Source organism: Schistocerca gregaria, chromosome 4 (genome assembly GCF_023897955.1).
Source record: "Schistocerca gregaria isolate iqSchGreg1 chromosome 4, iqSchGreg1.2, whole genome shotgun sequence".
NCBI classification, from domain to species: Eukaryota; Metazoa; Arthropoda; class Insecta; order Orthoptera; family Acrididae; genus Schistocerca; species Schistocerca gregaria.
In genome coordinates, this window is record NC_064923.1 from 249,926,790 (window position 1) to 249,941,403 (window position 14,614).

The following is a 14,614-nucleotide window of genomic DNA, read 5'->3' on the forward strand; positions in this document are numbered from 1 at the left end:
TAATATTTCCTTTGTGTCTGCTGTATATTTCCTTTGTGTATTTGATTATTAGGTTCACCTGATTCATAATAGTGGTATATTTTTGTTATAGTCATTGATGCCTCATCTGTAAGCACAATTTTGAATCATAATTTGCTACATTCTTACCTTCAGTAGTAAAATTTGCTACTGATCTGTGATTTATCTATCTCTTTGCATTCATCTTCAAAACTTCACTCATTTATCCTCTGCAGTTAATAGATACCTAACAATTCATCTTACACTGTCATAATGTTTCTTCTTGCTTTATGACAGTTTATAGATTCAGTACACCAACATTTTATGTATACTGTACTTCATTTGTAATATGTGTTGAATATATTGTTTTAATGGAAAATATGTACATTCAAACTGCACACTTGATGGTCATAGTTGCATTAACATTTTTGACTGATCAGTTTCTCATTACAGTATCTTCAGGAAATATTAACAAGAGGAGGTCCCATGTCTCCTATGCTATATAAATAAATGTAAAGTTGTGATCTACTGTGAGAGAGTTTGAGACCTGCTCCCGTTACGATTACCTAAAGAGGCTGTAAAGCGGAACTGATTGCAGGCTAAAAAGTTTTCATGTGTGATTGTGACTGTGGTGTGCAATAAAATACTGTCTTGAGAAAAATGCTACTATTTAAACTCATCATGTTGTAATAAGATGTATCAGAATAATTTTCATAGCAAAACCTGAAAAAATTAAAATTTAATATTTCCTATCTGCCATTTGTATGATTAATAGAAGATGCTATACGTGAATGAAACAACATTGAAATATTATTTTAATTTGTATGTTACAGTCAGCTGCAGCAAGTTTCTTCACAACACAGAGACTTGTTTATATTAACAGTACTGCTAGCCAACTTGCACCTAATGTCAGTCTGCTTGATCCTGGTCAAGTTGATCTTACACCACACACACATGAGGTTGAGAGTTTGGAGCAGGATGTAAGAAATCTTAACAGAAGAGTAAGTAACTTATTTTTACAACCTACAGGAGTCTTGCCATTTACATTTATAGTATTGGCTTACAGTGTATTGTACATGTACCCATGAAAGTATTTCAAGAATTTAAGGAACATTATATTCAATTTTACTATTAATCAAAAAGTTGTATGACAATTACATTCAAAAAGACGAATGTACGATTAATCATGAGGAGAAATTTTATCTAACACACTGTAGGCAACTATCAACTGTATATTTTTCTGGAAGAAGTATCATAATATATAGTGAGGAAAAGGTTTATAGAAATTAGTATGGGCAACAGGGCAAAATCTACAATTATTTGTGTTCCCAATCCTTGTTAATATCCTTCTTGTTCCAAATAAGCTCTACTACTGTCTTCCATACTATTACTGTTCTCAATATCTTCTTTTAACATTATCTTACCCATTGCAGGAATGGAAGTTTTGTAAGCTTCTATTTCTGTAACTTGACAATATTATGAAAAGTATGTATAATCACTCACCTATATAGAGATGTTAAGTTGCAGACAGGCACAACAAAAAGACGGTCATGTGTTTGAGCATTCACATACACATTACCACTGTCTTTGCCCAGAAAGGCAGGACGGCAAGCAGTTTCACCTGAAGGGAAAAACAATCTGTGTCTGGCGGGGGTAAGGAGGAGGCTGGGGTGGGAGGGGGGAGGAATAACAGGGTAGGGATGGGGGAGGGTGTTGTGCTGCTTGTGGGAGTGTGCAAGGATGTGGTGGGGAAAAGGTAGGGCTGCTAGATGAAGTCAGATGGTTTGAGGGGTGTGGGAAACAGAGAAGTAGAGGAGGGAAAAAAAGACTAGTGGTTACATTGGTGGAATAGATGGCTGTACAGTGCTGGAGTGGGAGCAGGGAAGGGGAGGATTCCTACCTCCACAATTCAGAAAAGATAGTGCTGGTAGGAAGGATCCAGATGGCATAGGCTATGGAGCAGTCATTGAAGTGAAGCTTGTTTGTTGGGCAGCATGTTCAGCAAGTCTGTGATGCAGCTATCGCTTGGCCAGTTTGTAAGTGAGCATTCATGCAGGTAGACAGCTTGTTGGTTGTCATGCCCACAGGTAGCCCTGCTGTTGATAGGATAGGTGATACCTGTGGTCAAACTGGAGTAGGTGGTGGTGGTGGGTTGATGTATGGGACAGGGGACATTCCTTGCATCTAGGTCTGTTGCAGGGATATGAGCCATGAGGCAAGGGATTGGAAGCATGAGTAGAGTAGGGATGGACAAGGATATTTTGTAGGTACAATGGGTGGCAGAATACCACTGTGATAGGAGTACGAAGGATACTGGGTGAGATTCCTCATTGCAGAGCATGATGAGAAGTAGTCGAAACGCCAGCAGAGAATGTGATTAGTTGCTCCAGTCATGGCTGGTACTAAGTAACAAGGGGAGTGGTCCTTTGTGACCAGACAGTGGGTGTGTGGCAGGTGGTAGGGGACTGGAGAGACAAGGAATGGGAGATCTGTTTCTGTGCAAGGTTGTGATGGTAATTTCGATCTGTGAAGGCTTCAGGGAGACCACTGTATCATATGGGATACCTTTGTTGAACTAAACATTTTATTATATCTAAAAACAAAGATGATGTGACTTACCAAACAAAAGCGCTGGCATGTTGACAGACACACTAACAAACACAAACATACACACAAAATTCAAGCTTTCACAACAAACGGTTGCTTTGTCAGGAAAGAGGGAAGGAGAGGGAAAGACGAAAGGATGTGGGTTTTAAGGAAGGCGGTAAGGAGTCATTCCAATCCCGGGAGCAGAAAGACTGAACTTAGGGGGAAAAAAAAGGACAGGTATACCCTCGTGCACACACACAAATATCCATCCATACATACACAGACACAAGCAGACATTTGGGCCTTTACGAATGTCTGCTTGTGTCTGTGTATGTACGGATGGATATGTGTGTGTGTGTGTGTGTGTGTGTGTGTGTGTGTGTGTGTGTGCGAGTGTATACCTGTCCTTTTCTCCCCCTCAGGTAAGTCTTTCCGCTCACGGGATTGGAATGACTCCTTAACCTCTTCCTTAAAACCCATATCCTTTCGTCTTTCCCTCTCCTTCCCTCTTTCTTGATGAAGCAACAGTTGGTTGCGAAAGCTTGAATTTTGTGTCTATGTTTGTGTGTCTGTCGACATGCCAGCACTTTCGTTTGGTAAGTCACATCATCATTGTTTTTAGATATATTTTCCAATGTGGAATGTTTCCCTCTATTATAAACATTTTATTAAAAATACTTTGGTGACTACCTGTATGCCACAAAATAAATATTCTTCTTAACAAAACACTGTTTCATGCTTAATGTGAGCGCTTAATGACATTGTTACCAGCTAAGTGCAATACATGCTGTTGAGTTGTTTGACATCGCAGTGCAATATTTAGAGATGGACTGCTCATCAGTGCAGATGTGAGGGCCACAGCTGGCTAGGCTGTATGGAAAGGACTTCTTGGTATGGAATATGTGCAGATATTGAAGAGTAGGTATTGCTGGTGGTTGGCAGATTTGATATGAATGGAGCGCTAACTAGCCATCTTTTAGATGGAGGTCAACATCAAGGAAGGTGGCTTATTGGGTTAAGGAGGACCAGGTGAAACAAATGGAGGAGAAGGCGGCGTGGTTCTGGAGGAATATGGATAGCGTGCCCTCACCCTAAGTCGAGAACATGAAAATGCATGAAAATGAAACAGACGAGGGGTTTGGGATTCGTTTAGAAGGCGCATGAATAGTTTAGCACAAGATGGTGCTACGTGAGGACACACTTGATCATGGTGAGCAGGCAGGAGGTTGTAAGTCTTTTGTCAGTTGGCCATTGGGAAAGATAGTATTCAATAGCAGAAAGGCCATAGACATGAGGGATGCTAGTGGAGGAGGAGGTGCAATCAATAGTGATGAGAAGGGTGCTGTGTGTTAAGGAAACAGCAGCTGTGGAGAGTTAGTGGAGAAAGTGGTTTGTCTCTTTTATACTGGAGGGTAGGTTACAGTTAATAGGCTGAAGGTATTGGTCCATGGGAGAGAGATTCTCTGTCTTTTATACAGGAGTGTAGGTTACAGGTAATAGGCTGAAGGTGTTAGTCCACAAGAGGAGAGATTCTATCAGTAACCGGCCACAACAGGACATCCTGGGTGGTTGGCTTTATGCACTTTCAGAAGCATGTGGAAGGTAGGAGTGTAGGGAGTGGTAGGGATGAGGAGAAGGATAGACTCAGGGGAGAGGTTCTGGGATGGAAATCCTGTTGGATATCTGTAATGATGTTACTGTGGCAAGGTTTGTAGGTGGATGAACATGACAGCTGAATGAGTCCCTCTGCCAGGTAATGCTTGCTGTTAAAACACACAGTGGTGGAGCCTTTGTCAGCAGGTAGTATTATAAGGTCAAGATCAGTTTTTAGCTGATAGATTGCATTTTTTTCTGTGGATGTAAGGTTAGCTTCAATGTCGAGGGATTTGGGGAATGATGGTAAAGCAAGGTTCTGGAATGATAACGGGTGATTTGGGGGCAGTGCTGGTGGACCACCATTGGATGGAGGAGTGTACTGAGTCAGGCAGGGTTCATCATTGGCTTTGGGTTGAGTCTGATTGGTAGGATTTGTGGCGAAAAGCTATTTCCATCATAGGGCATGTGAGACAGAGAGGTCTTTAACAAGTCCAGCATGACTGGATTTGGGAGTGGGGCAAAAGGTAAGGTCTTTGGAAAGGACTGATACTTCTGTGGTTCTAAGACATTTGGAGGAAAGATTCATGACTGTGTTTTGAGTCAGTTTTCATTCTGTATTGTGTATGGTGGTGGTTGGGAGTTTCTGAGGGTGTGGTGAATGTAGTAGGTCTGTGAGGCAGAGTTTTCTGGCTGTGAGGGGATTTGGGAGGTTTGGAGGCTGTTGTAGAGGATTTAAATAGTGGCAGTCTAAGACAGGAGTAGGGGGTGAACAGCTTGGAAAGCATTTTGAGTTGGCATTGTGCATGCTGTTCTTGTTCCTGGAGGGCCAGAGTTCACTGTGAGAGATGGTATGCAGGACATAATTTGGGCCTGATTTAGATGGTTTTGCAGAACTATGTTGGAGAGGGCTACACTGGCAGAATTTGAACAGATAGTGGAAGGAGGCATTGCAACTGGAGACTGGTGATTGAATGATAAGCCATTTGGAGAGACTCTATGAGCTAGGTAACAATGCAGGAACAGTATGTGGGACTGTGTTCTGGTTAGGGATAAGGAACTTTCCTGTATTTGTGCAGATGGAAGGAGTAAAGACCGATGGTGGAGGATGAAAAATGTAAAAAAATAAAAATAATTACCCAAAAATGTGTGAAAAAATAGTAAAAATACACAAAATACATTGGAAAAAATCATAAAATGAAAAAAGTATGAAACATGAGGGAGCAGGGCCAGTAGTGGAAGGCAAAATAAAGTGAAATAAACATGACAACACCATGAAATCAAAGAAAAAAAGTATAAAACAAATAATAGTAAATTGTGTTCATTTCTCACAGGTTCAGACACACTATTGCCAGTGCCAGTGACATATTTTTAATCAACTCCCCTTCAGACATTTTGAATATTTATCATTTTCAACTTCTAAAATAATGTCTCCTCCCAATTTAACTTTTATTACTGAAGTAAACTATTGATAATGAGACTTAGTCTAATGTCAGAATCACTGCTGAAATTTGATTATTACTCCTGTTCCACTGTTTGAGGTGTGGCAGCTTGATAACTGTGTCAGAACTTGCAATTCTTCATGTGATTATTCATTAGTTGAATCAGTAAATCATATAAATGTTTTTATTTTGTCTTTTATTTTTTTTAATTTAATGTATATTTACAACTACCATCCTTAAATGTTGTATGTAGTATTTGCAGTTAGAGTAACATACCTTTAAGTACATACGAATATGAGTATGTAAACACTTCTAAACTTAAAAATGGTACAGTGAAAGTTGTTCTGGTGCTGAGAATAACAACATAGTCTCTCTTATCCCGATATCCTGACAAAAAAACATACCTATCAAAATTAACATAAACCTCGAACTTTTTCTTTGTATCTGTCACTCACACACTCTTATGTAACATGAATGGTTGGCTGCCTTTCTCCAGTCATAGATTTCCTGTTGTGTATTTCATAATGTCACCATTCTTCTGAGCCTTAATTTACACTCATGATTAACTAAACTGAACTGGTGATATCTTCATAGTTGTGTGTAGTGCCCCCTTTCATCCTGATGATAGTAGTGACCCATTCTGTTACGGACTCCAGTAGTGCTGAATGGACATCCATATCCATGCTCACACAGTCATCCCTACAGTTCTAACACTTTGGATGACTTAAAGTGGTGAAGTATGTGTGTAAACTCCCACTTCCTTAATGATACGACTTACTTGAGATGGTCAGCCGACTTTCCTTGTTGGTTAGCTTGCTACTGCAACCTCCTTTTCTCTTTGTCTCTGAAGTATATTTGCTAGGAACAGGAATTTCTCAAGACTCTTTATACTTATTAAAATAAGCAGACGTACGCAGTTTCTTTTGCTTCACTTCCAACGTATATTTAAACATCAGACTTTACAAATCTCATTCTCCACATAAACAAACACTCTCAAGTAAGTCTCCTCGCACCTCCAAAGGTTAGAAACAAAGTTCATTTACACATAAGAGAAAGTTGGCTTAAAACCAATTCCATTCTCATCCTTTATCTGAATACATATCTTGTCCTCTCGAAGTCCAAGATGAGCATTAATTAACACTATCTCAATTGTTCTTTTTTTCCACTACAATAGTCAAAGTTATAAAACAGCACGTAATACATAAACACTCCTTGTTCTTTCACTACGGCGTCCATGGCGTGACCGTCAAACACTTGTTGGTGCCGTTCGATCGCCACATCTACAGTCGTCTCATGATAAACTTCATACCTGCACATACAGACAGGTGATGCACAGTAAATAGGGTTTCTTTTTCGCACTCACAACTAAAATATCAGATGTTCGAGATGGTGGAAGGCCAAGTGGCTCTAGAATTTACACAGAAATTCTTGGAGCACTGCACAGTGTAATATATTAAAAGTCTTTAAAGTGTTAATTAACAGAAAATCTCAGTGCTAAACCAGACACATATTTAATAATACATTACACTTGTTTTCGCAGTTCTTAACACATGTGTTAGAGCAGAAGTAATGATCTTTGACACCAAGTGGAAGAAATATAGAGGAGGGTGACTGGAAAATATATCTGGAAACACTAATCTGTTTTTCGGAAATAATTATTTTCTTCAAATGTTGTACCAGCAAAATAAGAAAAAAACAAAGTTGTATCATATATGAAATACAATTTAGAAGCGTACTGGTAAGTTCCCATGGGACCAAACTAGAAGTGTACCGACAGCTCCTCAGTGCCTCATCCAATCTCTCTCACTCACTTAACTTGGAGTTGTGATAATCAGTCTAGCTAACTGCAGCATAAAAGAAATATCCTGGCTTCAGTATAGGACCTTATTGTAGCACTGCATCTTGTATGAATTACAGATCAGTAAAGTGATATCTATCCATAGCATACTCTTGCTCCATAGTCGAGGTCACAAAAACATGTCTGTGTATTGACACTTGACTCAGAGATAAGCCAGAATAAATCATGATAGTGGAAGAAATTTTTGTATCCATTATTTGTCCAGCAAGAGGAGAAGAGATGGTGATGTAAAGTTCCTGGCCACCACTCTGTATGTCAGTGTCATCAATTAAATTCCAAACCTCTCTGCAGTGTCTGATGAAGTGTGCGCCTGTGACACTGTTGATGTTGATCCATCTATTGGATGGGGATGTTAAGCTTGGTGGCCCCCTCGGTGCTATTCAAGAGTAGGCATCTCTCTTTTCTCTCATCACCATCATACAACTTGAAGGTAGCACTATACACACATGCACTCATTACACTCATCTATACTCTTCCAGCGGCCTTTCTTTGTTGAACACACTGTTCCTTGTCAGATAACCAAAGTTATGCAATATTTGGCATGGTCAGTACTTGAATGGGTAACCACCTGGATAAGACGCATGATGTTGGCTGCTTTCTCTTTACCTTTGTGGCAAAAAGGCGGAGGGACCATGGTCTGAAGTCGCTTGTCACCAGTCAACCTTTTGGCAGCATATTATGAAGTGAAGTCATGTGACACTGTTGAGGGTGATTGATCAAGTAAGCTTGGTGGTCGACTTTCTGCTATTTGAGAGGAGTAGGCTATGTGCCGGGACTCCCTCCCTTCTCTCACCACCATCCAGCACAAAACATGACACCACACTACACATACAACCATTATGATCACCTTCACTTGCCAGATCTACTTAAACACACAACTCTTACACTTTTTGAAGGAGAGGTGCCATTGTGCATGAAAGATAGTAAAAGCCCTTCCAGTTAGGTGGCTGAACATTCCATTTGTGATTTTCCAGCCAACTATGCTATATGACTTTACCATCACCTATACTCTACTGATGTACTTGCAACACAATTGTCACAAAGAAAGGGGGCAGTGTGTATGGATGAAGTACATCATGGGATGTTCCAGTCAACAATGCCATATGAAATTTAATTTATCCTTAGAATAATATTCACATGTATTCAGTTTCCATCAAAGAATAGTAACTGAAGAAAAAAGTTTGCTCACTTTCACTTTTCTTATGAGAATGAAAAAAAAAGTATGTGGCTTCCAATTTTTTCTGGGTGTGGTACTTCCTATGATTGTTATTATTCTTTTGTGCATTCTGTATAGCTTAATGCAGTTTGGAGAAGCTCTTCTTCAGACATGACTGAAGATTTGCATAGTAACAATTTCTAGTCAGTCTTTGCTGCAGCAGTTCTCAAGGATCCTTATCATATAGTAAAATGTGCTCAATTTTTTGATGAGGTTGCCAGTATTAGTTCCCCACCTGACATTATCCTGGATCCAGAGCCCAAAAAACATTGTAAAGTCAAGCTCCATTTTCAGCTTTATTTGACAACTAGATGCTTATAGTTTGTGGGACCTTTTGCTTGACACTATGGAAGTTGTGTGCACAATATTTCCTTCATTTATGAGTAGATTATTGTGTGTGAACCATTCTACTATACTATCTATTGCCTTTGTTATGTTTTCTAGTAGTAAGTTTTCTGTTTTTGCACTGATGAGAAATCTTATGTCATCAGCAAAGTATTGTTAAAATGTATGTTTGTTTGTAGGTCATTTACAAACATATAAGCAGGAAAAGCACTGGTTCCAGTTCTGATCCTTGGGGAATAATATTTCATCACTTGGTAATCTCAGTAATGGTTTGCAATTTTGAGGCATTCAATGTTTTGTATTGCCACTGTTTGTTTATGTCTGAGAATGTATGACAGGTCTGCTCAGCAGGTGTGTCTCTCATGCCTATTTGATTTAATTTCTGTAGTTATGCCTCATGATCTGTGATATCGAATAACATCAACAAGCCAAGGCCTACTCCAATGATATGTTCACTATGCCCCACTTTCTGGTAAATTCATAGATAGCAGTGCTGGTTGAGTTGTTCTTTTTAAACCTCTGTTGTATTCAGGGCAGAATTTGGTATTTTTGCATAAAGCATGTAAGGCTTTAGAGAAAGACTTTCTCTAGAATTTTTGAGGCAGACAATAGGGCAGTTGGCTTGTAATTGCCAAAGTCTTCTGTGTTTCTGTTCTTTTGAACATTGGTTTTAATTTGGCAATTTTTAGACAAGAAGGGAATGTGCCTGTTCTCTCACTCAGTCATAGATTTACATGTTCTAGCACAGTTTTGTCTCTGGAAGATCTTTTGGTCACATTGCTTTTGTGCCAATCGTACAGTTTAGTAATAAATATTGATATTCTTCGGTATACTCTATGTGTATCTGCATGTTTCACTGTTTTTTCCATAGCATTTTCCACTGTCTTAGTATATGTTATACTGCCATCTTAACTGCTCTGACATACCTATCCATAATCTGTGTTAATCCAGAGAGGACTGACTTACATTGTTCCACATATTTTGTGTTTCTTAAAATATTTGAGTGTTTTTCTAATCTTAAAATATTTCTGTAGTGTACCCCACAGAGCTGCATGGTTGTGTTCTTAACATATTTAAAAATATGGTCACCTATGTATGACTTCAATTTCAGACTGAATATGCTGTTGAGAATGCAGAACAGTGTGAGCCTGATGCACTGAAAGTGCAACAAGAAGCAGTTGAAGTGGATCACATAATTCAACTTGTTGTTGATGAAGCAGAGACAATATTAAGTGAAGTCAGTGAGCTTGCATTGAGTTTGGACTCTGGAACTGGTAAGACCAACATTATAGTAACATATTTTAGTGACTTTTTGCATTAATGTTTGATACTGCAGCAAGTATAAAAACCCATTAACTATTTAGCTGCTTCATTGAGTGCAGTTTTATTACTTGTTTTGTCTGAAGGGAAGATTGAGTTTAATGTCTGATTGTATGCCAATATTGAGGTCATCAGAGAAAATGAACTAGCCAGCACTAGAGTGTGGGAGCCAATTTACCATGATATTAATAAAGAAATCACCATAACATTTATTTGAAGTGATTTGGTGAGCTCACAGGAAATCTAATTTAGGTTGATCAGATAAGGATTGGAATGACCCTCCACCCAAATATTCATCCACTCTCACCTTTGTAGACGTATAGTGTTTAAAAGTAGTTAAAAGAACTTTTTTATCCCCTACGAGGCAATAGTGAAAAGGAGTTTGAACCAAATTCAGCAGATCATTTGGTTAAAACAAAACTGGTCCATTCCTAAATCTGTGCAGTGTGGTTAGGGAATGAGATTTAATAATTTTTTTCTGGTTACGTTTATTTATTTAGTCCTTCAAATCCTATATGTATAGAATATATACAAGGATATTGGACATGGTTAGGTATTTACAAGATAAAATACAGTTTGTATTGCAATCCTAAGGACTAGATATTGAAATAATTTAGCACAGATTCATAAATACAACAAACATTACAGGCAACATACAAAGTAGAATATTAATAATGCATCTTTATTTTTGTTGTTTGGCTTTTATATATTCTGCCAGACTCTAAAAGCAATGATCAATTAAATATGCCTTTACTTCAGCCTTAAAACTACAGAGTTTACCTATTGATTTAATATGTTTAGGTAGATTATTGAAAATCTTTATCCCAGTATGTAGTGTACCTTTTTGGCACAATGATGTAAAAAAAAAACAAAGATTCCAAGACTTACCAAGTGGGAAAGCGCCGGTAGATAGGCACAATAAATAAAACACACAAACACACACACAGAATTTCTAGCTTTCGCAACCGGCGGTTGCTTCTTCAGGAAAGAGGGAAGGAGAGGGAAAGACGAAACGATAAGGGTTTTAAGGGAGAGGGTAAGGAGTCATTCCAATCCCGGGAGCAGAAAGACTTCCCTTAGGGGGAAAAAAGGACAGGTGTACACTCGCACACACACACACACACATATCCATCCGCACATACACAGACACAAGCAAACATTTGTATAGGCAAAGAGTTCGGGCAGAGATGTCAGTTGAGGCAGAAGTACAGAGGCAAAGAAGTTGTTGAAAGACAGGTGAGGTATGAGCGGCGCAACTTGAAATTAGCGGAGGTTGAGGCCTGGCGGATATCGAGAAGAGAGGATATACTGAAGGGCGTGTTTCCATCGCCGGAGTTCGGATAGGTTGGTGTTGGTGGGAAGTATCCAGATAACCCGGACAGTGTAACACTGTGCCAAGATGTGCTGGCCGTGCACCAAGGCATGTTTAGCCACAGGGTGATCCTCATTACCAACAAACACTGTCTGCCTGTGTCCATTCATGCGAATGGATAGTTTGTTGCTGGTCATTCCCACATAGAAAGCGTCACAGTGTAGGCAGGTCAGTTGGTAAATCACGTGGGTGTTTTCACACGTGGCTCTGACTTTGATCGTGTACACCTTCCGGGTTACAGGACCGGAGTAGGTGGTGGTGGGAGGGTGCATAGGACAGGTTTTACACCGGGGGCGGTTACAAGGGTAGGAGCCAGAGGGTAGGGAAGGTGGTTTGGGGATTTCATAGGGATGAACCAAGAGGTTACGAAGGTTAGGTGGATGGCGGAAAGACACTCTTGGTGGAGTGGGGAGGATTTCATGAAGGATGGATCTCATTTCGGGGCAGGATTTTAGGAAGTCGTATCCCTGCTGGAGAGCCACATTCAGAGTCTGATCCAGTCCCGGGAAGTATCCTGTCACAAGTGGGGCACTTTTAGGGTTCTTCTGTGAGAGGTTCTGGGTTTGAGGGGATGAGGAAGTGGCTCTGGTTATTTGCTTCTTATATGCATGTTGTCTATTTTCGATGAAGGCCTTATTGACTGAAAGCGCACTTTCTGACAGTATTTTTATTGTTACTTTCTGCAACTCAGTGTCTGTCCTTTTCATAATATTGTTACATTCCGTGCTGGATTTTCCATTGTTTTAACTTACTGCTGAACATAAATACTTTGGGCACTGTGTGCTGTCACTATGATCATCACTGCAATGTTTGATCACTACATACTTCCCCACTGATGTCAAAGATATTTGGTTTTGATGCAAATGTGGTGTCCTGGTTCCATGATCACATGCTTTGTGAGCCTGGTGCAGTATTTTGTGAACTCCCATTTGCTGAATGTTGTGGCGGAGACATGCCTTATGCAGTAGTCAAAAGTTTGTCATTGGTTGATTGTTGTGGGTAGTTTGCTATGGGCTTGATGCCAGTAGCTGAGGGTGAGGTATTCTGAGTAGGTGGATTATGTGCATTGCGTAATCCAATGAGTGAACTGCAAAATGTGGGCTTCAGATGATCCATGGAGATTGTAATGGGAGTACTCATAATATCAGTCCCAAAGACTTGGTCACATGTTGCTAGGTCCTTAGAAATGAAAAGATGATCAAGAAGTTGGCCCTGCAATGCTACAGGGCAAGTTGCCAGTTTTATACCTGTAGCTGGTAGAGAAAGTCCAATGCATCAACATGGTCATTATGTGTGTTCTTAGAGAATTTGAATTTGCCAGGTACTCATATTTATGTGTCTGTGGTAGCAGAGGTGAATGATATTCCTCAATCCCCCCCTTTTTTGGGTTTGGTGGTGTGGAGGGGGGGGGGGGGGGGGGGGAACTTATAAACAAAAACATCGCTGATGTTGACGAAGTAGTCAAACAAAACACAATTTAAGTAAGAAACACTTCAGATCTTATAACAGATGAGTAACAAACTAAATGTTTTCCTCACAACTCTCTCACTTGAGAAAGTCCACCAAAGAAAAGATGGAAACAAAACTACAAAAGAGTAGTTGGCACAGCATTATGACAAAGCTGTCCAGGGAGACCGGACCACTGTTACACAACAGTCTTGAGTCACAGTCCGAAGCTACAACTCCTGGGATGTGGACTACCAGCAGATGAGATGCATAGATGTTGCAGCCAGAATGGCAGATTCCTACAAGTTTAGGCAGGATGCTGAACTGCCTCCTGGCTGGCGGTGTGCTGGCTTATAAGGCCAGTTGGCAGATGGATCTTCTGGGACTATTTACAGTCATGTGAGTGATATAGGAAATTAGTTCACGTGTTGATTGCGACCTCTGGTGCTGCTGTCGATCTGCTGCCATTGGCTGAGACAGGAGGCTGTGTTTTTGTCTCCAGCAGCCTTGGTTGTACTGTAAATGTCTGCTTTTGTTTCACTCGCTGTGATGAAGGCAACCCACATCCCTGTTCTGCCATGTGGGATGCCGATGTCGCAGGCAGACAGGACAGATGCTACAGTATTGTTTGGTCATATATGAGATCAGCTATTGCAGTCTTGAGGTCATCTTTAAGGGATGCATGAGGGCCAAAAATCATGATGGGTAATGCTTCTGTCCGTGAGTTGTGACATCTTAATGCTGCCTTCAGTTGTTGGTGCAGTTGTTCCGCAAGTCCATTAGCTGCAGTGTGGTAAACTATAGTGTAGATAAGCTTTGTGTCTAACAAGAGTGGGAAGTACTTTAAAAAATATGCCTCAAATTAGCAGCTGTGATCTGTGGTGACATGAAGAGGCATGCCAAAATGGGCAATCCGTCCTTGAAAGAAAGTGGTTGCCTCTGTTTCAGTGGTTATATTAATCATTCATAAGGCTTCTGGCTAACATGAAAAGTTGTTGATGGCCATGAAATGATAGGTCAAACCTTCACCTGGTGGTAATGGTCCGATTATGTCTAAATGGATATGCCTGAATCACTGATTAGATGGGATAAATGTATCAAGTGGTGCTTTGACATGTCAAGTGATTTTATTCCTCTGGTAAGCAATGCACTGTGATATGAATAGCTTGCAGTTTTCCTTCATACACAGCCACACAAAAGCATGCTTCACAAGATTCACTGTGCCACGGATCCCTGGATGCACCAACCTAGGCAATGATGCCATGGATTGATGTCGAAACTGCAGGGGAATAAACAGTTGCGTCTTTTCCATTAAAACATAACAATATATATAAAATAGAAAGAAACTTCCACATGGGAAAAATATATTAAAAACAAAGATACCAAGCGGGAAAGCGCCGGCAGACAGTGACGAAGCAACTGCCAGTTGCGAAAGC

The 14,614-nt window shown here is 40.1% G+C and overlaps 1 protein-coding gene across 1 annotated transcript in view; it reads left to right on the top strand.

Annotated features, from left to right (window-relative positions):
* Positions 1–14,614, top strand: part of LOC126268053 (laminin subunit alpha) — a 380,289-nt gene that overhangs the window by 232,100 nt on the left and 133,575 nt on the right. The window contains exons 35-36 of the mRNA XM_049973485.1: positions 831–998; positions 10,152–10,314. Coding sequence (XP_049829442.1) covers positions 831–998; positions 10,152–10,314 — 331 coding nt within the window. The remainder of the gene's footprint in view (positions 1–830; positions 999–10,151; positions 10,315–14,614) is intronic.